This window comes from Dermacentor albipictus, chromosome 10, assembly GCF_038994185.2.
Source record: "Dermacentor albipictus isolate Rhodes 1998 colony chromosome 10, USDA_Dalb.pri_finalv2, whole genome shotgun sequence".
Taxonomy (NCBI): Eukaryota; Metazoa; Arthropoda; class Arachnida; order Ixodida; family Ixodidae; genus Dermacentor; species Dermacentor albipictus.
This window is the reverse complement of record NC_091830.1, coordinates 53,127,451-53,151,205: the sequence shown is the minus strand read 5'-3', so window position 1 is coordinate 53,151,205 and position 23,755 is coordinate 53,127,451. Positions and strand designations below refer to the sequence as shown.

Genomic DNA, 23,755 nt, shown 5'->3' with positions numbered 1-23,755 from the left:
TGACTGCATCCTTCGGGTGCTGCCTTGCCCACTGGCGAAGAAATCTTGAGGGGCGGTTTCCATGAAATTTGATGATGTCGATGTTACTTGGGATAGCCATGGCGAATGCCGACAACGTTCATTGCAGCAGCCATCGGTGTCGTTGCGAAATCCAGTGTTGGCATGGAAGAGCATCGTCACTGGCACATGGTGATGTCGTTCATTCCACGGCGCAGCACACTGACAGTCGACGGGATGAAAAGAAGCAGTGTCGATGCACGAGGCAAAGACCTGCATGAAAAAGACGAACAGGTTTAGCCGTGACTGCATCCTTCGGGTGCTGCCTTGCCCACTGGCGAAGAAATCTTGAGGGGCGGTTTCCATGAAATTTGATGATGTCGATGTTACTTGGGATAGCCATGGCGAATGCCGACAACGTTCATTGCAGCAGCCATCGGTGTCGTTGCGAAATCCAGTGTTGGCATGGAAGAGCATCGTCACTGGCACATGGTGATGTCGTTCATTCCACGGCGCAGCACACTGACAGTCGACGGGATGAAAAGAAGCAGTGTCGATGCACGAGGCAAAGACCTGCATGAAAAAGACGAACAGGTTTAGCCGTGACTGCATCCTTCGGGTGCTGCCTTGCCCACTGCCATTTGCTGCCATTTGCTGATATTGCTGCCATTCTCCCAAGCAGAAGTTGATGTCATAGTGACCCACTCTCAACAGGGGGTCGCAGCATCACTAGCGGCAGTACTCACGCGAACACGCTCAACATCATCGATCAAATTCTGCCAAGAAGACCAGTCACGATAATCTGGGTGCCAGCTCACCACGGAATTTCGGGCAACGAGAGTGCCAACCACGCGCCTTGAGATTTGACCCACCAAGCCGACGCCGAGCAATCCGAGTCCGAGCGCATGCACCCTCTAGACTCAAACCAAGACATCACCCAACATTACAAGCTAAACAGAACTCACCCTCCCCCACACAAGTCACTACTGAGAGAGCAGGAGAGATTTCACCGAGCTATATAAGTCAAGACGTTCCCCCAACCAACCAGAAATCCCCTCATAGCTCCTACACAATTGTCTCCGCTGCGGAGGACCCGGTTTACTTAGGGATAAAGCAGGCGGTTGCAGACAGGCAAAACTAAAACCTCAACACCCTTATCATACCAACGAGCTTTGGGAGAGAGCCTTCGTCAGCTCCGACCTCGAGGATGAGCAACGGCTGATCGCGAGGGCCGACGACGCTGCCCGTGCTCAAGGCATTCTGGAATAAGGGCGCCTCTCCGAAGCTACGTTTACTTATTAAAGCATTCTCTCGCTCTGCTCTGTTAGTTGGTTTTCAACCCTGTTATCTTAGTAAGTATCCCGAAGCGTGAGGTAGTGACCTAGGTAGAACGGAAAATGGTTATGTACAAACATACATAGATCCACAGATACATGCATAAATGTCCCCCGGAAAGTGCGACAAGTAGCTTAAGAATGCTAACGCATTAATGTTTTCATTGAGAGTTGCTTATATGATGGGGTATCCCATGCTATCCCATGCAACAATATTCTTTTGTGTAAGTGCGTTAAATTGGTGAAGAAGTAAATATTCTTACTGCGGGCAAAATTCAAGTGCTTTAATTTCCTTTCTTTTTACGCACTCAAATAAGTTCCAGCGTTACCAACAGAATACCAAACGACGCGTTTCTCAGTGAGAAGTAATGCGCGAAAGAGATGTAAGACATTTGTCTCACCGTAAACCACGTATACTGTAAACTAATGTAAGCTAATGCACCGTGGTTATTTCGCATATAATGCCAACGAACACGTAAGCTAAGGAAAGCCTACAGGAAATATCTGTCGTTTTAATTGACACGTAGAAATAACCAGAAAAAAGGAAATGAAAGTCGACGAGAAGGTGACCGTTAGATGTGGTAGCCATATCTACATCTTCCGCATCACGCGGGCGATGGTCTGCTAATTGATCTATGGGGGCGACAGTCCTGTCGGAAACCTTCTTGAATGTTTGTGCAGGTGTACTATTGAACTGGCCTTGGAAGTGTTAGCCAGTGTCGAGTAGGGTAGTGGCAGCTGTTCAGGGTACCACTCCCACCGTTCGTTAGTCATCTTTTATTTCGCATTCATTTCCCCTTTTTTATTGTATTGAAGTTTTGTCTTAAACCTTACGTAATTCCCCCTATGCTTTCCTTAGGATTACGTTCTTTATTAGACACATCTCAAACAACTCCGTGTAAGCCTCATTCGTCACCAAACGGGTTGAACAGAAACCTAATATTTCGCTTTGCCACAACTAATAAAATATCCTATATTCAACTCGATACAGAGAGCTCCTGATCGTTCGATATTTCGTGTTCATTTTGATTGGAAAGTTTCGCTTTTCGAACCTTAGTTATATTGCAGTGGACACTTATGGCTGCTGGGTTAAAAGACTATACAATTAGTACATCTGAATGCCCAGGCAAAGAACTTCTCACAGCTCAGAAAGAACTTGCTATGCTTTTGTAAATAAAGTGCAAAAGTCTTCAAAAACACTATACCCCATAAACGGCCATTGTCTTCTGGGCATAGTGTGTCCGAGTAGGAATATTCAGCAGTATCATGAAGGGTCACCTGTGCATATGATGCAATAGAATCACTTTCAATCTCTGCATGTCTCATTGTGCTGTGGATTGCTGTATTGATGGTGCTTTTCCTGCACTGAACTTTCGCGCTGATAACTGATTGATGACATACTTTTGTGGTATATTTGTGGTTTTCATGCAGCATGATGGCGAATTGCTAGAAGAAGACCTGTACCATGACCCTCGTACTTTCTCTTCTGTTATGGTATCTGAAGACAATGGACTCGAAGTGGTGTGGTATTCTTTTATCTTTTCCAGTTGTTATTGTGGGGCATTTACATCACGAGCTGATAGTTATAATGTGGTGGCATGATTTTTACACGTACAACAACAACGCCACTGAACATCATATATATATATAGCCAGTGCAGATAAGTCCGCACTGAGAAGTCATATGAAAGTATGAGAAATAGGTGACTGTATTGTAGTATTCTGTAATAGATCTCGTGATAGAAATGTTTTGCAAGTGTAAATTCTACTAAGAAGAGTATGACCTGAAAGATGAACTGTAATTTCTCTGTTTGATGTTTTTCTATTAGAGGTAGTAAAGGGGCTAGACCGTTTTTGGTAATATGAACAAGAATGGCGTTATCCCAAATAATTCTAGACGAATTGCTCTGAATAAATAGCTCGCTTTTAAGCTAGGACGGGCAGTAATTGTTCTAGTTTTGTAAAGTTTAGCATTCTCTCTAGCCAGCTCATAGTTCAATAATATACCATTATTAACACTATTACTCGGCGCACCCAAAACCAAATAAGGCAGCAACGAGACAACGAAAAATGGCAACGTAGTGCGGGACATAACTTTGAATCTAATTATTTTCCAGTAGATTTCTTACTGACGTAGCATCATCCATAAAGTATTGCCAATAACGCACGTTTTCTTTTTGTATGAAACGTGATTTCATAAATTATTCCTAAGCAAATATTGCCTGGCCAAGAGTCACCGGAACCAACACCAACGTCTTAATGGCAGTGCTTTATATTCAACAGACTGATTTACGTGGTTTTCTTCAATTTAGCCATTTGGTAGGAGCCACTATGAGTGAGCCTATTAGTGGCCGAGTGTCCAGAATTGGTGCACTCAATTGCGGCACCAGGGATAAATTGCTTAACTGTGGTACATATTCATGTCGCACTCTTCTTTCTATAGACGTGTCACGGCTATTATTCACAAATCATATCACTTCATAAACTTCTCAAACTGTGCATCGACATGCGCAGCTGTTCGCATTTCATCGTAGCTTGGGAACGATATGTGATGCATAAACGTGAAAATCGCAGCGCAATAAGGTTGTAAGTTTTGTGGGGAATAAACCGAAACATTCCTTACGATTTCACGTCACACGCGATGTAAGTAAACGAAATTCTGTGCATCGCAAATTACTTGTAAAAAAACAACAATTAGGCGCTTTACATAAGGTTCACTTCAATTAGATTGAAAGATGTGTGCTTGATCTGTATAGATTGTTTCTTGGCTCTTTTTGCATAACTTGTGAAACATCAAGATAAAGCTCTTAGCAAAGAAGGAAGTTATGATACTTCGAGTATTGCAGGACGCGTTAAGAAAGAAACAGACCTGTACAGTATAAGAAAAACGTAGACTTGCTACTGCTCAAGGTATAGGATCGATTAACATCTCCACAGGCATCGAGTTGCGTGCGACGCAACAATCTACACTCGTTGAGTAAGGTGCTTTTATTGAACGCCAGCACCTTCTTTTTTAACATATATCCCGATGTAATGTGTGCTCATAGGCATCTCCGGGGCCCACATACCTCTTTTGGTATACCCTAGCGGCCGCAGGCATCGCAGTGGGGCGTGATTAAACAGTACAAAGAAAAATAACGAAGAAGCAATAAAGCAATGTTCATCAAATGTTTTTGAGTATGCAATGTTGGCTAAAATTGCATAGGCAGATATTTGGCAAAAGAACAAATAAAATAAAGAGTTAAATTGGTATATAGCGTAAGTGGCAGCGTTATGAAATACTAGCCAAAGAAGTCTTGAAATTATCATGGTTTACTCTGGCAGCAATGTGTGCAGGACAATTATTCCACGTTTTGCATCCATGTGTTGCAAGAATGACAGGAGAAAAAACAATATTCCTGCATGACAGAATACCAACTTTATGAGAATGACCTAAACGAGACAAGTAATCAGGAGGTCAAACAACTTCGTCACGTAGAAAATAATGGGGATATATGCGGTAGGGAATTTTTACCAACGAGGTTGCGCCTGCGAGCGTCCCTTTATTCTATCTATTCTGCCTATTCAAACATAACATCACGACATAAAACTTGTACAGGTAATGCCGGCTTGTAGGTATGTCTTCCGCACATAGACGCATTGATGGAATAGCCCATTACAACAAACTGTTTCTTCGATTACGCATTTTTTGTATATTTCCCCTACCACATCCTTAGATGAAATGAAATGTGCTCAATCCTGGACAGTTCTTGTAATAGGCCTTTGATAGTCTGACATAAGTACATAGAACGCCTAAAGATATTCAAACATTTGTGGCTGCGCGTACGTGGGGCTAACTTTGTGACATGTGTGGCGCCTAACCAATAAATCAGATTACACGTTATTTAATTTGAAATAAGCAGCTTCACACATCGAAATAAAATATGCATCAAGGCATGCTTTAATGGCTTCACGAACGTTTTGTGTGGTGTGGACTCCAACATGCCTTTCACCTGCGTAATTAGCAAAGCGTAGTGTGCATCTGCACTTGTATATTTCATTTATGGTTTCTTTATGTATGTACCTTCCTCGATTTACACTTTTTACGACGCATCAACAAGCTCGTTTAACCTTTATTGCTACAAGTGCGTTGGATATGCAGTTTTATTTTACAGATGCTACTCATATATCTCTTCTACGATACCACGTTTTGATGAGCTGTATTGTTCAGAGGTCATCTGATTTTAGATCCGCAACACAATCACTGTTTTGTACTTACAAAAACATTTCTTACTACTTATACTTATAAATTTCGTACAAGCAGAGTTTATGCCTTTAAGAGATAGAATTTGGGCGAGTTTGTGAGACTGCATACTTGGCTTGGAGTGCAAAAAGAATAGTAAACATGTGGGCAAAAAGAAGAAAGAGCAGACATGACAGGTGCACGTTTTGGGCCACAAATATTCGAAGTGCATATTATTTTGAGGGGGAGGGGGCAAGAAGCCATAGATTCATTATATATATATATATATATACAACCAAAGAAAATTTCTGCAAACTCTTTATTAAGATTCTCGGAAAAACTGTACAGGGTGCATAACCAGTGCGAACCTTTTGTTTACCTAAAACAATTCAATAGCACAAACGAATGGCGCATTAGAAAGAAATTTTCTCTCCATGGCAAGACACTATTGCATGCTGGGTATATGTGACCAAGATGTCCAACTAAACGCGGAAAGAGAGTTCAACTATTTCGAGAAAATGAAGATAAAATGCACATGGTGGAATACGTATACGAAAAGCGAAGCGGCTAAATAAATGATTTACAGCTAATGGTTAGGCGTATTATTTCATTTACTTTCTTCGCATGCAACGCGAAATCACAAGCAGTGCTTATGTTTATCCTCCACACACGTAACATCTATTCTCGAGCAAATATTACGTTTATGCATTGCGCGGCTTAAAACCGACGCCTAAACGCGAACGCCGAGTCAGGCAGATGCACAGTGGTAGAAATGCACGCAGAGATGACCAAAAGATGAAGGCGATGTCTGACGCTTCTCGGGGAGGAAAGGGGATGGCGTGTGTATGTACAAAAAAGTACGACACATATCAAGCAACGTATAAGAATTCTGTACCTGCAATACAGAATGGGGCATACCCGTTGTGGAGGATTGGCTATAGGAGCAAGCCGACCCCTCAGTGGCAGAAATGGCTAATTAAAGAAAGTTAAGTAAATGAACGAAACCAATAAATATGTCGCGTTCTGATGTCAACACGCGAGTGTTGGTTAGATAAATATGTGAGTGTACCTTTGTGCTCATATTACCCAGATTTTGTGTGGCAACTTGCATTTTTGTCAAGTATAATACAGGCATACTTACTGACGCTACTTTGTCGACTAGAATATAGGGGTTCAATTAATCAGTTCACTTGTCTTTGCACATTGTACACCATATCATCTCGCCATATAAATCCACTAGTATGTGCGCCGATACAGTGGCCGACCCAACAGAGCAATGCAGTCATGCCGACCGCAGGAGGGTGGGCAAAAACACTTTACTTCAAAGTTTCAATTGTTTGCTTAGAAGCAGTAGGCGTAGAACGCTGCGGACCTGGGCTAAAATGTGGCAGGACATATTAGGCGCTGGAGTGCCAGTATGTGGTTCAAATACACATTGCAAAAGGTGGCTGGTATCTGATTTAATGGTGTCAACGAAAGTACACACACACACACATATATATATATATATATATATATATATATATATATATATATATATATATATATATATATATATATTGAAAAGCATTGCGTAGACGTACATCTATAAATTTGGCATTTTACTCTACATTTGCATTACTCGTGCCATTTCATAAGACCCTATTTTTTTCGCCTTCGCAGCAGGCTTCTTCTGTAATAGAAGTGATCCTGCATTGGAACATATCCACGAATTACGAAAAAGTAGGCGCAAAAGTGGGCACTGGTTCGGGCGTGTTAAGTATTGTACGGTGCTTTAGGGAAATCAGCAGGCACTTATTTGGATGGGTCATAAGCAATGCGCCGTTTTGATTGCGTCCTGTCAAATCGAAGTATGAGCCCATTAGGGAACTATTCTTTCGTAAGGTCTTTTTATTTTGCTGGGTACTCAAAGGTCTCTTATCCACCAACACCATTCAGGATATGCTTTACAAATTCACTTTTGACGAGTCCTACATGTGTGCAAATTTTAACAATTTACAGGAAGGTGTTATCGGACCAGGACTGCGAATAAGGCCATTGAGAGGAGGGACGAGAAATGTGGAAGGACGTGCTCCACACGTTCTTTACGAAACTAGTGATGGTCCCATTCAAAGCGGGATGAATGGTATGCAAGAGAGAATTCTTGCTCAGTTTTCTTGAAATGCTAATGTAACTTATGTGGGTTCGTTTTTTTTTTCAAATCAAGCATTGCAGAATTAGTTCAGGTACATTTTACGTGACTGCAGAAATCTTGTGCGCATTTGATGTTGACGCGTCTCTTAAGCAGCAGCTTTTAAAGTGAACGCAATACGCTCCCGGAATGGACCACAACGCCATTCCGATTGTCTTTATAGGAGACTAACTGCCAAATAGGGAGTAGTTTACAAGAAAAAATGTGCCTCAGACCAATACGTCTTGCTGGATGGAAATTAAGCCCTTGTTTTCTAAAATGACGAGCGATTTTCTTGGATTGTCATGCGCGGTGCTCGGACGTTTCCTGGGAAACGCAATTTACCTAAGCTGAAGAACACCGGATTTTTTTCGAAGTTTAACGTATTTCTTTTGATAATTTCCACAGGTAAATCCAGAGATAATTTCACAGGGTATCGAACTGAAGAGGTTCGAGTACCCCTCAGTTAGGGAATGAAACCACCGAACGAAGACAGAGTTGTTGAAAAGAGTACTGTCCGTGTTCTGTAATAAAGTTTCCAATCGTGAATGAGCTCTAAATGTGCTGCGTACAAGGTACCGCTGTCGTAAACACAGAGAAATCAGGTGCTTTATACGAAAACATGCGTAAGACGCCCGTGCTGAAACTGGCTGTATGCAAGTACCTGATAGGAAGCACCTGATGACTTTGTAGAGTATCAAGCACTCCAATGAAAACGCAGTCATCGAGTTGTTTTCATAATTACGCGCTGAAATTTTATAGCTTAGGATATTTTGTTTCGGAAGTACGTCTTGCCGGGCTAATCGGTTCATATTGCTGAGTAGACATCAAATACGATAGATTTGGGGCAAACTCGCAAGGACGGAAGGGAAAGAGGGAATCGCTCTGTTCCCTTCCCTTTTTCGCTTGTTAGCGGTATTTGCACGACACCGCCACAAATGAGCACGTAGTGCAATAATTCATCATTCTACAATTTACAACGGGATAGATATGAGAAGTAAAATAAAAATCTAATCATACCAATATAAAGGGAGGCAAAAGTGAACACATTTATTAGGATTATGTTGTCAGCGGAGGAGTTTCCCCCCTCTTTTTTTTTTTGCTGCTTGGGACGTCCACACACGTGATCATATTGGCTGAACGTAAACACGAAGTGGGAAACTTGTTTCAGTAATATTCAATTGAGTCGGCCTTTTGCTGAGAGGACACCTTTTTTGCGGGTTATTTTGAACGCATATATATTTTTTACGTGCACAACCACAAATATGTTGATGTTTTGGGTGAAAAATATTAAACGGCTTTTGAAAAATCGATTTGAGGTATTGAAAGTTAGTATTTTCTCTATAGATGGCGTCGTGTGGGATAGGTCCTTGAACATTTCTGAACGGGACGACGAACGTGGTATGTCTTTTAACCTTTTTTTATCGAGCTGAGTAATACTTTTACCATCTTCCCTTTTTCTTTCTTTCCCTCGGTGTACAGATGGAAGTGACAATAATGCGCATGTAGAGTTACTGGCCGTCGTAGACAGCACATTTCGACGCCAATTCAAAAATGTTAGCACTTTACTGAGGTACCTCACCATTACACTGAATTCGGTAAGGCATATGTTCTGGTACAATCCCAATCTCTTAAGTCAATCCAGTGTCTTCTCGAGTAGAATAAAGGTGCCCGTACCATGTGTAGTGCATTCATATTTTTTAACATTTCTTCGTCCTCTTCCGATTTTCCTAACAACATCCGTATTTTCTTGGAGGCGAACGTGAGGTACACGACGGTGAGTAATCCCAGCGTAAGACTCAAGCTTCACGCGCTGGAAGTACTTGAGGCAAGTATTCAAGTTCTTTAACTACTTCTGCGAAGTCTGCATTTCAGCGTAATATGGTACTAATGAATAGCCGTTTTTTGTTGCCAGGAATACATGGAACGATTTCTGTACCGTGTAGAAAGTTACATGGCTGCTTATCGGAGCCTCGAATTATTCAGGGAATATGTGCAGCAACATCCGCAGAAGTATGGCTTATACGATGCAGTATACCTGTTCACTGGGTAAGCACGTTCATGCCACCGCGTGCGAAGGAACGTACTCGGATAAATATCCGGCTGTCTATCTAGCTCTTGTGTGCTCTACGCAGACTCGACATGGCACGATACACCGGATACAGTTGGGATAGGGAGCTGCAGGGTGAGCTTCGCTTTATTCTAAGCATTTTTCAGTGTTAGCGCGATTTATCAAGGCGTGTATAGCGTAACATTTATTCATACAAGTAACATAGCATTGTACAGGTTTTAAATTTATGGCAAGCAGCGTGAACAAGGAACACGTGTGTCGGCTTGCTGTTTCCGCGAGCGTACTTGTATTATCAAGGCATGTAAACAACAAATAATTAAGTTAACAACCTTTCCGAGAAAGGGGGCGGGGCGGTGGGATCTTGCTTTCTCTTTTGCTGAAGAGGAGCATCGTTGGCGTTTAAGCAGTACTTTTACCCTCTAAGCGAGGTTTCCCTATTTGGGGGATTGTGTGTGAGGTTGTTCAATGTTGAAAGATTGTAAAAAGAATTTCCTCGCGTTCTTTAGGGTATGCTCGGCGGAAATAGTCTCTTCACATTGTGCAGGCAAGTTTGTTTAAGCAGGTAACTACAGTTATAAAAGCTGGTTTTCTTCAGCAGGTCGTCTGTGCTGTCACAGAGTTTCTTGTCCATAAGGTCAGAGGCAGCTGCAAGAATTCTGCAGTCATGCGCAGTGGAAATAGAAAGTCGTTAGCCCAAAGGTGGCGCCTTATGTACACCGTACCAGTCATCACCAAGAGAGGGTAGTGAACTGACATGGAGTATTAATGTTGCTTTCAGAAATCAGCATGTTGGCAAGAATATGCCCTCTCATTACGTGCTATGAAGCGCGAAGATCATGTCAAGCTTTTCGTGCCTCGCGCTGTGGGGGCAGGCAATCATCCACAGATGTGAAAAGTCCTCCGTTGGTCAAAGACGCAGATGCAATAACGACCACCTGAGCTGGCTCCTTAGAGATTAGAGATGTGCAACACGCCCTGCGACGCCTGCCCTTATGGGCTCTGCTTTCGTATGCCAGGATTACCTCTAAATCCAGAATTCTCTCCATGCTGCGATTTTCTCTGAAACCGTAACAAGAGAGTGAAGGGGGCTTTTATGAGTCCGACTGTATATAACCAGATCAGGGAGGGTTATGCCGGCGACCGCGATTGGTCCGCTAAACCTTGCGAAGCATGTGATGGCTGTTGAAGTATCACAACGGCGTGCAATGGTCCGTAAAGTAGCCCTAAAACAGATTCGCAGCAAAGGAGAGCTGGCAGAGCGATGTCGTATGCCTCCAGAAAGTCCTCGCCGATGTTATGCTGCCATTCAAAAATTGTATTATACGCGGAGAAATACATTCCTTCCGGCAGCTGCGAGTAACAAGCGGCAAAGTAATCAGTGGGCAACCGCTTTTATCACTTTCTGTATGGGCAGTATCTGGCTATACCGAAAGAAGTCAGTTATTTCTGCATGCTATTGCATCTCCAGTGTGTGCACGTCACTTTGTCGCGGCGAGTTATTGCGGTTCGTCATGTCGCTGCAGAGACAGGCAAAAACAGGGTACTCCGATTATATTGCATGAATACTGGGGAGATAACAGGAGAGAATAGGTAGAATTAAAAGAAATTTTTTCCTTGTTCTTGACGTAACTACGCACAACCAGTGCGGGGATGCAGCATTACGTGGGAAATTCTTATGGTTTTCCTAACGTCGCCTATCGGACAAGAGAAATGGGGTGACCGAAATCATTCTTGTCTAATCTGAAACGGCTATTCGCAGGAATGGAATTGAAACAAATTAGAATTTCTTTAGGCTACAGCACTCAGGATTTTGACACGTACGCATGATGAACGTTACACAGAAAAAAGGAAACATGCCGCGATGTTTGCATCGTCCGCGCATTGCGCATTCATGGAGGAAATATTCGTTCTTCTGACGCCTTCCGTACTTAAAAATTGGTAGTGGTTCCTTCTGCGTGTCGTGTTCACTGCGTGGTGTCTCATTTCCGCGCCTTCAAAAAAATTGCATGGGTCGTTAGGCTATTTCCGGTGTCTGATGGTCGGTTGCACGAGATGTGCCCACAGCAGAAACTAGGAACTTTATATTTTCCCCATTCAGTCCTGGGCAAAACGCAACAGTCGGAGCGTAGGTGCGAATACTTAATACTGAAGTGCTGACTGAACGTCGGTTTGTATCGTTCCATTCTGTGAAATGTAGATGTCTTTACAGATTGTCTTTGCACAACCACATGTTAATTGGCATAATTTTCCACTATGCTTGTAATTTTTAGGAGAAGGTATCCGACTGGCAGGAACCACTTCAACATCTGTGCAGAATAATATATATCAGGGAAGCTCGACTTCGGTTGTATATATTAGCAAATGGGAAACAATGGCCTACCTCTAAAAAGTGTACATTTTAGATATTCCTAGTATCTTTTTGTTCATAATTTGTTTTAGTTCCGTAAACCATCAATTCCTAAGGAGCGGCATACTGGCAGTGGTAGCTATGAGCTGACGTACTGTATTTTGCGGACTTTTTATTTATAAGTGCCTCGTTAACAAACTCGGTGCACGGCCTGGTGTTCGTGGTTGATTGGTAAAATAGTGTTGGTAATCCCCGTAATCTGAGAAGTAATATTCAAATAACCCTTCGGTTGTTTCCGCGACCCTTTATTGACCGTACATAGAAAAATGCACCAATATTTATTTTAATATAAACGGGCAAGACACATACAAATTAAGCGTAATATACGAAAAGGGTCAATTGTTTGGGGATACCTTTGTAGCGCTAATGAGCAAACCTCAAGCAGAAAACAGGATGTGGACTTTATGCAAGCCACTTATGGCCTCGTTTATAATTTGTACAGGCCGGTTTCGTCGCATGTGAACAAAGTATGTGCATTTCATTACCTGTACATCAACTGTAACCGCACCGCGACGGAGAACATGCATGCATCTGCATCTTTCGTCCGCGCTTTCACAAGAAGAGTCGCGTGTCAGACGTCTACCTCGTCCAGTGTTCCTGCTCTAAGCCAAAAAGTAATGCTTGCATGTAGGGATTTAGCCGGTAACTGTTACACAATGCCGGCACAAAGCAAGAAAAAAAAATTCCGCTGCATTGCCTGTGGGAAACATTTGTCAATAAACGGTTAAAAAGACAAATGTCTTTTTTTCAAGATAATCGATTAAAATATGAAGAATTACTGAACATCTCTTTTTCTTTAAGGCATCGCATATGTGGGAGGTGCCTGCACGAATCGAAAAGTTGGCATTGGTGAAGACAAAGTCGGAACGTTCTTCGGAGTACGAATACTTGCCCACGAAATTGGACATTTGTAAGGAAACGCTCTTCCTAATATGTACCGCTATTTTGCCTGTGTCTTTGAACATTCTATCCTGGGACAGCCTTAATGAAAAACTTGAATTGCAGACTAATTTTCTCTGTGTAAACAATAATTTGATAGGTAAGTGGATAGGCTGAGTTTTACTCTCTGAAATTATCCAATTAAAGATATATTTCACCCGAAATGTCACTATGACTGAACGTACAACTAGGGCATAGAAATCAGTGATGTTTTGCAAGCAATATCTTAAAAGCCTATATATTGCATCGTGAAAATATGAGCTTTTGAACCTGAAGTGATAGGTTACGGTGGATCTGCTGACCGAATAGTTTATATTTTGACGTGCATAGTGCAATCTCTCTGAAGTATTTTTAGCACAATAATTGTGAAGACAAAAAAAACAACGCAGCAATACAAATCCTACCGCAGGTTAGCGGCTGTCTTCGCTGTAAGAGCTAATATATATGTTTTCTTTATTATAAGGTGTTTCTAATATCATAATTTCCAGTGCTGTTGACAGAGTGAGAATCGGAATTTGACGCCAGTAAGATGAGCGATACTTTTGTTTCCGCTGAAAATGCAATTTGAAATCTATCAAATTGTCTAAAAGTGCTTAACAGTAAAGGTCTACCGTGAATACAAAGTCCGTTTTAAATAAATGTATTTCATGGGCTTTTCAGTAATGTTCCGCAATCAACAAAAATAACTAACTGAGCTTTTGTGTCGAATTACTAATTTGGCCAAAGTAGTAAACAGAGAATCAACCAATATGGTCAGATTACTCATGGATGCTTTCTGCTAATGTATAAAGTTACTCAAGGGAAACTTATCAACTACAATTTTCTAATCATAGTCACCTGCGATGCATGGAGTCACAGAAAAGTCGTGTAAAGCTCATTTCATCAGCATACTCTTCTGCCAGATATTACTCCATGCATGGCTCAAACGACCGAAAGAGACTGCATTAGCTTCCTGCAAGGAGTGGTATCAATAGAGGCATTCGAGAAAAATAACGGCACTTAACTCTCCTGGCAAATTATGCTAAAAACTGAAACAACGTTCGTATTTTTTGCACAATTGTCACTAAACTAAGGTTTATAATGCGGTTATGACTTGAAATGCAGTTACGTGCAGGATATGCTATGCCACGAAAGCTCGAAAACCATTTTTACAGTAGCTGATCAGGTGTCAGGGTATGATCATTGTTGAAACAACCTGAGCTATCCAAGCGGTTTTTAAAGCAGGCATAAAGGCTTTCTCCGTAATATTCTTCTCGTGCATTGAGAAAGCACTTTGTTCGCAAAATTACTTTGGTTGGGTAAAGGCAAACGGAAACGCAAATTCTGTGAATAATTGGGGTGAATTTTTGCTCTCACACAACAAATAGGTTGGGGTGCCCACACGATGGTCAGTCTTATGACGTATATTCATCCGCGGGCTGTCCCTGGCACCACGGCTATATTATGAGCTACAAAGTTTCGGACAGCAGAAGCATGAAATTCTCTTCCTGCTGCAATGACATGATCAGGCTTCATGTGAGGTGGGCACGGCTTTTTCTTCCTCTCGAAAACCAACCGGCATGCTACGCATAATCGTATCTTGATAGCCTCCTAAAATGCTATGCGTTAACACGTGTGATATGCGGCAAAACGTTATTTGCGTACAACAGCTCGAAAAAATGGACTGCGGGCTTTGAATTACAGGTGAATGAAGAAATATATATATATATATATATATATATATATATATATATATATATATATATATATATATATATATAATATGCAGGGTGTCTCAACTAACTTGAACTAAGATTTTGAAAAGAAAAGCTATGCGTTCTTCGGAACAGAAATCACGAGGAGGTTGTTAGCGTTTACCTAAACTTACAGCACCATTTTTGCGCTCGTCTTTCTTAGAGGAATTAGCTGATATAAATTAATTAACTTTTAAAATATAGCTGAAACTGTTCAGGCATAAATAGGAAAGTTGTGGAGCTCCACACATATTGCCCAACCCAGGAACCGCCAACGAGATAGACTTAGCGTGCCCGTTTTTATTCGAGAAAAACGAAAGCCGGCGCTGTTTAAAAATACCACGTGACAGCGCGCTCTGTGCGCCCGAATGCGCCAGGATTACAGCGCTCTCAACCGTGCTTCGTAAAAAGCATCGCCCACTTCGCGCCTTTCGTGCTGTTCACGACAGAGCTTCGCGTTATGCTTGGTTCCGAGATTAACGCCAGTGGGTTCGGGCGGCAGTTGAAATACAGCGCGGCTTCCGTTTGTGCGGCGATAATTGCAATCTCACGATAGCAGAATGCATGCGGTGGAAAAATGACAAGCTCATGAGTTTGAATTTGGGAACAAGACCCCAAAAAGCAAATACGCATTATAACAAGCTTGATAACGTCCTGTAAATTAGACTGGTTGTCCCAAAAGGAAGCATTGTAAACTGACACGGAAGGTTGATTTTTAGCTTCCTGTCCATTCCTTGTCGGCAGAGAATTTTTAATTTCTTATTACGTGCATTTTTAATGATGTACAAAAGTTTTACACAGATGGCTCTTTTTATGGATAATGGTTGTAGAGATTTATTCGCTGGGATTGCTGTCTGAAGAATGTGTTCAAATAAGTCGCGCTCTGCCATAATACAGTATTGGCACCTTTTCAGCATGTTCGATGAAGCTTTTTTGATGACGCAAGGCTGTATCTCTGCAAACCTCATCAATTTCTGCTTTTACCGCTGCTGGCGTAGTTGTAGGTTTGCGGTACCCTCGGTCTTTCACATGTCCCCACAAGAAGTCAAGAGGTGTCGATTCCGGTGACCTTGCAGGCCGTGCCACTGGTCCATGTCACCCGACCCACTCGCGTTTGAAGGCATCGTCAAGTCAGGCTCGGGCAAGGCGGCTGCTGTGAGCTGGTGCACCGTCGTGCTGATACCAAGTTCGCTTTAAGAACGCAAGAGGAAGATCACGTACCACTGAGGACGAGGAAGTGATAAAAAAGATGGGGCCAATCATGCTTCCGTCAAAGATACCGCGCCACACACTGAATGATCATTGGTACTGGTGTCTGGTCTGCGCCACCCAATGCTGGTTCGTATCGCTCCAGTAATGCGCCTTATGGATGTTGACTTGATAATTTCTAGAGAAAGTTGCCTCATCTGTCCAGAGCTCTTTATCCACAAAATCCCGTATTTCATCACTGTTCAAAAGGGTCCCATTTGAGAAGTGAAGCCGCCATCAAAAGTCGCTTCCTTGCAGGTTTTGATGCAGTTGGAAGTTTTACGGATGCATTTCAGCCTTCCTAAGAACTGTTCCCACTGAAGACTTTGAAATCCCAAACCTCACCACTCATATCACGCACGCTGGAATGAGGGTTTACAGTCATGAAAGTCAAAATGTCTCCTTCAGCCTCTTCACCAATGGTCTCCGTTCTGTGCCGCGTCTTCTTGAAGCTACCTGCTTCTTTCAGCGTCAAGGAACTCCTCGTAATTGTGTTCGCGCTAGGTCTTCCCCCACATTGCCAATTTCGGTATACCTTCGCAGCTTTGCTCTTGTCGCCCCGTGCCACTCCCAAGGTTACGTCCATGTACGCCTTCTGTTCGCTTGAGTACGGCAAGCTTTAGGCACTAAAACAAATTCTTCAAAACGGTTGCGCGGCACGACGGTTATAGACAGTCGAGCTCACATGCATATAGCGTATAGTATTTTTTCTATTCCGCATCGACTTGAACTCTGAAAAAAAAATTGCTCTTCTCATCATATCGGAATAAACGGCTAATGACGGCACATTCTTCGGCGACAGGTGCGAGCGCCTGCTGACGAAGCGCTTTTCCGGGGCGCCGTCGCCAACCGCTGCCGGTGATGTCTGAGCCGAGCAAAGGTTGAAGCCCTTTCTCGTAACTGAAGGGAAGGCGCGCCGCTGGCGATATTTTTACAAATCACTCATGAGAGCGCTGTGATCGCGGCGCATTCGGGCGCACAAAGCGCGCTGTTACGTAGGGTTTTCTAAACTCCGCGGGCTTTCAATTTTCCCGAATAAAAACGGCCACGCTAAGTCTATCTCATTGATAGTACCTGAGTTGGGCAATATTTGTGAAGCTACACAACCTTCCCATTGATGCCTGAACGTTCCAAGCTATGTCTAAAAAGTTAATTAATTTATCTCGGCGAATTACTCATACGTTTTTTCAAAATCTAGGTCCAAATTGGCTGGGACACCCTCCCTCTCTCTCACTCTCTCTCTCCCTATATATATATATATATATATATATGCTCCCGTGGAGTGCACCTAATGTGCTCATTTACAGTTATTGAGGTTATTTGGTAATATACTTACCATTAATTTAACGTCAGTGTTTTTTCCTACAGCTTATTATTACTGACTTTAAATGTTTGCTTGAAGCAGTGCAGCACACAGGTAAACAATTGTCGCTATCGAGTAATTCCGAGAAGTTTATCACCTCGATAATACTTCAGCACCCAGGGCACATTGATGATTGCCGTGCTGTGTTTCTTGAATATTGTTCGTCCAAGTCTTTTGTGTCAAAAACTCATCGTATAGTTATGACTTTACAACAAAGTTCCAGATGTATTTGCACCGTTACTGAATGCCGATATTGCTTGCTTCCAAACAAAGAGAGAGAGGGAGAGAAGACACAAGTCTAGAACCTGCCACCTTCAGGTGTCCTGCTCACGTGAAAGGCAGCAAGCTGGACACAGTCTACTTAACCCCCTGCATTTCCCTCCTTACCTTTTTCTCTCTCTTTCCCTAATGATATGAAACTTAGCACTTAGCCTTTTATTTGTAAACTAGTTCACGGTACGTACATGCCAAAATCCACAATGGAAGGACAAAGCAAGAAAGCTTATGACTTCTGCTAAAGTGTTAATTTCGACTTTTAATTAGAGCCTGTCACGTTTGCTCCGCCGGCAGGCTGATTTCCAACTACACTTTTCGCTGGCCAGTGCAAGAGTCCACATTAGCAGTATAGTGTTTCCTGAAGCTGCAAATCGTCTCGCACCCTTCTGCCACAAAAAGCTACGAAGGGGACTCGTAGAGGTTTCTCAGATACGAAGATTCGCCATTCAATAAAGATTCTACCGGGTCCAATAAACAGATATAGAGATAGATTTCCTGTGGGAAATACTTCGTGGCACAATTTGTTGTATAGTTTGCACAACAGCAGCAGCCAGCATTCACAAAGCAGGGGATTAGCGGAAAAAAAGTTCGCTTTATGAAATGAGCCATATGGGACTGGAAGGAAGCAAATAAAAAAATGGTACCAGAAATTTCTCTACCGAAAAGGTATCCGTAATATACAGGTTATATCCCAGAAGGAATAAGTATTAAAAAAAGTAAATAGTCAAACTGCTACCATAAACGCGACTATTTTCAATAACTTATGGCCACGCATATCCTATCCGAATTTTGGTTGGTGAGCGCTTTTTCACAACGTTATCACTGACAACCAGTTGTGGGCTCAGCGCAACGTGCGCCTACTGAATCCAAAATTCACTTTTAGTCCTCGCCATTATTGTAGCGGAATAGCCTTCGCATAACGAGGTTACACGCAACGGAAATAATGTTGTACAATATCCCATTTACGTGACCACGAGCGACTACAATAAATTGTACAAATAGCCAAGTCGTAGCCATATTACGCGACTGTTATCCGGAGGTTATGTCAGCACCTCATAATGGTGACAAGCGGAAAGACCGACGATAGCACATGAACGCGCCGCAAAGCACTCTCTGGTGAGGACTTCACGTTTTCCCCTTGAGAAATGCACACACCCCGCATGTGTCACTGTTGAGGTCCACAAACATTCTAGAAAATACCTCACGCGTCAGTATCAATAGCGTCAGTAGCGCATGCGCTGTCCTGTCCATTTCTTCTTGTTTTTTCTCTAGCGCATGCGCTGTTTGATATAGACAAAAATGAAAAGGGGATAACCACCGCAGCTGTTGTATCCTCAAGCACGTCGGTGGAAATCAGCGTGAAATAAACATGGACAAGGCAAGAACACAGCACAAGTGCTGACTGCCGACTACCTGGGTTGATTGTGCTCATGCACAAACATACCTTTGAAAAAGGGAGGTTTGCGGGCAGGAGCACTTACCGTGCGCTTCCAGCCGCGTATCCCTCGAGTGAATAAAAAAATGAGGACGTTAAAGCGTAAGTAAAATGCAGAGGTGAAGATACCTAAACTCTTTGTCAGTAAGAGCGATCGAAGGAACGCTGACGCATGCCTCACCTTCACACATCATGGCAAACACTTCAAAAAAAAAAATCTCGCATGAGGTCTGGTGCCTGTATCGGCGCCGAACACGTGTTTCTGGGAAAACTGGATGCCAGCCACACTTTGTGTTCAGTGGATGCCCAGATTACTCCCACTTTTTGTTTTCGCCTATTACCCTGCTCGCGCAAACGGTCGTTAAGGCAACGGCCGAATTGTGCTATATATGATCAGTCGCACGAGGTTCGGATCTCTTACAGAGAGCCTCGCTTTTGCACGGCACATACCGGGTGGTGAGCTTCTTGACATAGCACTTGTTGGCAGGGTTGCTAGCACTTACGTTTTTGCTCAGGGAACTTAGTTCGTCTGGAGCCGAGTACAGAACGCGAACCCGCGCACCTCCTGCTGCCTTCTTAACAGGATGGGAATCACTGTGCACAAACTCGATTACCACCGCCTTGGTTTCTTTTTTTTTTGTCAAGGGCTGACCTGACGTGGCCCTAGGAGGCCTGTACCTTACGCGAGCGAGCATGAATTAGGGCAGGCAACGGGGATTCTGGATGGCCGCTCGCCTTCGCTCGCTGTACTTCATAATAGCAGCTTCGGGCCACCTTGTGATGCCAGGAGCAGGCTTGGGCACTCCTCGAGGCACCACTAGCGATGGCGCTTTTCACGAGGTTTGTATGATTTGACAAAAGCGGTAGAATGAGATTCTTCGAGCGTGGCGCGTAGGTCCAACATGTATGGCTTTGGCTGAAGTCTATCGTATTGTGCCATCGACACGCAACTCACGGGTAAAAGTGAGGCCCGGAAAATAGGGATAGAACAACCCGGAAATTTGTTTTACTTGGCTGAGGCCTTCCATGGGTGGAGCGCGATATACCATCAGAAAGCCTTCTACATATTGAAAGATACCAACCTAACCAATGGGCTGGAGGTTTTCCTTAAGGGCACCACCGTAATGGGCCAGAAGATCACTCAAAATTGGTGCAACGCGGGAATAGATGAGTACAACGTTTTTCTGTAGGTGCAATCGCCCATTGTGTGAGACCCCATTGGAGCGTAAAAGTGTTGTAAGTAATTGTCCAGCTTCAGTGAAGTGTCACAGTTTGACAGAAAAGCAGGCAGGAAGGAATTTTGAGAGAGCGATTGCTTGCTTTCATGCGAAATGTGGCAGCTTCAGTTAGTTCATTATTTTCCTAATGTGATATTGCCATCGGCTGTCGGAAAAATGTTCCGCAGCTCATTGGGGTTTCTAAAGGATCGCCTGTAAATTGTTTCTTTTCTTGTATGTCACATTCAACCTCGAATAGATTTTCACTGCAAGTCGCAAATGAATTTGCGCTGCACCGATGGACCCATTTCTCCCCCCCGCAGGGGCACCTTGAGACTCAAGGTTTGCTTTTAAATGGGATGTCTTGGACAACCCGTATGGTAGCGATCATTTACCTGTTCTTCTCAACCTAACATCATCTCCGCAAATCATTCCTACAAAACCACAACGTTGGAAGCTCCATTTGGCCGACTGGGCACTGTTTCAAGAAAATGCCAGCTTAGAAAAAATAGATCTACATAATTTAGGTATAGATGAACTTAATGAAATTGTCACACACTACATTATTTCTGCTGCGCTCCTGGCCATACCTCAATCTTCCGGAGTGGTGAAACAAAACCACAAAACCTGGTATACAAAAGAATGTAGATTAGCAAAAAAGAAACAGAACAAAGCATGGGGAAACTTTCGAAGGTACCCCACGCAGAAAAATCTCACAGACTTTAAAAAGGCAAGAGCACAAGCCCGATATATCCGTCGTAGAACCGAAAAGACTTCGTGGCAAAATTACGTGACTTCCATAAATAGCTCAACCACATCAAAAGAAATGTGGGAGAAGGTACGAAAGCTAGATGGTAAATACTCCCCTTTCACACTTCCCTTTCTAACAGCCCCTGGTAAACAGACAAACATCGAAGAACAGGCAGACATTTTAGGTGAATATTTTTCAGCAGTTACCAGCTCATCAAACTACACAGAATCATTTCTTACGTACAAAAACACAGCCGAGAAACAAAGACTCCCTACGAGTGGATATACAAATGAACCATACAATAAATTATTCACAGTTCATGAAATCAACACAGTCTTGTCCACTGGTAAACAGACTGCACCCGGCCCTGACAGAATACACTATCAAATGCTGTCCCACCTCTCTGAACCTGCCATAGAAGCACTCTTAAGTTTTTTTATTAAGGTGTGGGTATCGGGTAAACTACCCGAAGCCTGGAAGAAGGCCATCATCGTTCCATTTTTAAAGCCCGAAAAACCACCAACCTCTCCCAGTAGTTACAGGACCATAGCGCTCACCAGCTGCCTCGCAAAATCCTTTGAGAGTATCGTGAATATGAGATTAACCTTCGTGCTAGAAGTCCGTGAGCTTCTCGATGTCCATCAGTGCGATTTCAAAGAGGCATGCTCCACAACAGACCACCTGGTTCGTCTTGAAAATACTGTCCGTGAAGCCTTTATACACAAACAACAATGTCTCGCTGTCTTTTTCGATTTAGAGAAAGCTTATGACACAACTTGGAGGTACGGAATTCTTCAGGATTTGGCTGAACTTGGCATTCGTGGCAGGATGCTGAACTGCCTAAAAGACTTCCTGTCAAACCGTTCATTCCATGTACGCCTCGGTTCAACCCTGTCGAGAATTTTCATTCAAGAAAATGGAGTGCCCCAAGGGAGTGTTTTAAGCACGACCCTTTTTGTTGTTAAAATGAATTCGATCAGTAAAATTATCCCAAGGTCAATTATGTATTCAATCTATGTCGACGATCTTCAGATAGCTTGCACATCCTCAAACATAACAACATGCGAAAGACAACTGCAGTTAACAATAAATAAACTTTCAACGTGGGCTGACCGAAATGGTTTCCGGTTCTCCCCACAGAAAACAGTGGCCATCCTTTTTTCACTCAAACGTGGCCTACACCCAGATCCTAGACTATACCTGAACGAAGTGGAATTGCCGGTAAAAAGTGAACACAAATTTCTGGGCATCTCTTTCGACAGAAAACTGACCTTCTTGCCGCACATAAAAAACATGAAGAAGAAAACGTCCCAATCATTAAACATATTAAAGGTGCTTTCACATAAACGCTGGGGGGCTGATAGGACCTGCCTTTTACACATCTACCACAGTATAGTTCGCTCTTGCCTCGATTACGGGTGCATAGTATACAACTCAGCTCGACCGTCCTACCTGAAGCAATTAGATCCAGTTCATAACTCAGGTCTGCGCCTTGCAAGTGGGGCATACAGGACATCACCCATGAACAGCCTACATGACGAATGTAACGAACCAGCCCTCGCAGATAGAAGAGCCATGCTCACATGTGCATATGTCCTAAAAACCTGTTCACTACCAAAACATCTCTGCTACTCCATTGTTACGAAGTGCCCGTCTAAGCAGCTTTTTAACAACAAACCGAATGGGACGAGACCCCTTATTCTCAGATTTGAGGAAATTTGCCAGGAATTCGGTATTTTAGACACACTGCCCGATGTTGCCCAGAGACCCGAACCACTACCACCTTGGCACACCTTTCCCAGTGTAGGTGACTACACACTGACACAATTTCATAAAAAGCAAACTCCACATGAACATCTAATACAAGAATTTTTGGCGCTAGACAAAAAGTACAAAGAACACACAGCATTTTATACTGACGGTTCTAAAACATCACTTTACGTCGGAAGTGCTGTAGTGCAAGATAAATGGGAAAAGGTAGTCAGGTTGCCTCAGTGCGCGTCAATTTTCACAGCCGAATGTAATGCCATTTCGGTGGCTGTATCAAAAATAGTCGAGATGAACATTCAGAACAGCATTATCTACACGGACTCGCTTAGTGCAATCACAGCACTGAAAGCCAGAAACGCAAGGGAACCTTTAATAGGAAATGTAATCCATAACTTAATCACCGCTCAAACGCAAGGACATGAAATTAAGCTTTGTTGGATACCAAGCCATCAAGGAATTAGAGGCAACGAGAGAGCTGACGCGTGCGCCGCTCAAGCCTGCCATAAGAATGTCAGTACTGTAAATATACCCTATGCAGATTGCATGAAGTTAGTAAAAAACAAGCTTAAAAAATGGCAGCGTACATGGAGTAATGAAGAAAATAACAAGCTACATTTAGTAAAACCTATTCTAGGAGAATGGAGATCATGTAGGCATCAGGAACGTTTTATAGAAGTAATTTTATGCCGCCTGCGCATCGGACACACACACACCTAACACATAACTTTCTACTGACAAAACAAGACAAACCCTTATGTGAGAAATGTGAAGATGAACTCACTGTAAATCACATTTTATTCTCGTGCACACAACTCGAACGGCT

General features: G+C 43.0%; 1 protein-coding gene across 3 annotated transcripts in view; it reads left to right on the top strand.

Annotated features, from left to right (window-relative positions):
- The window catches only part of LOC135907637 (A disintegrin and metalloproteinase with thrombospondin motifs 5-like), a 109,056-nt gene that overhangs the window by 22,579 nt on the left and 62,722 nt on the right, over positions 1 to 23,755 (top strand). For all 3 annotated transcript variants that reach the window (XM_070527169.1, XM_070527170.1, XM_070527168.1), the window contains 9 exons: positions 2,763 to 2,852; positions 7,554 to 7,677; positions 9,070 to 9,123; positions 9,205 to 9,320; positions 9,479 to 9,550; positions 9,638 to 9,771; positions 9,858 to 9,907; positions 13,002 to 13,110; positions 14,507 to 14,659. In XM_070527169.1, the coding sequence (XP_070383270.1) occupies positions 2,763 to 2,852; positions 7,554 to 7,677; positions 9,070 to 9,123; positions 9,205 to 9,320; positions 9,479 to 9,550; positions 9,638 to 9,771; positions 9,858 to 9,907; positions 13,002 to 13,110; positions 14,507 to 14,659 (902 nt within the window). The remainder of the gene's footprint in view (positions 1 to 2,762; positions 2,853 to 7,553; positions 7,678 to 9,069; positions 9,124 to 9,204; positions 9,321 to 9,478; positions 9,551 to 9,637; positions 9,772 to 9,857; positions 9,908 to 13,001; positions 13,111 to 14,506; positions 14,660 to 23,755) is intronic.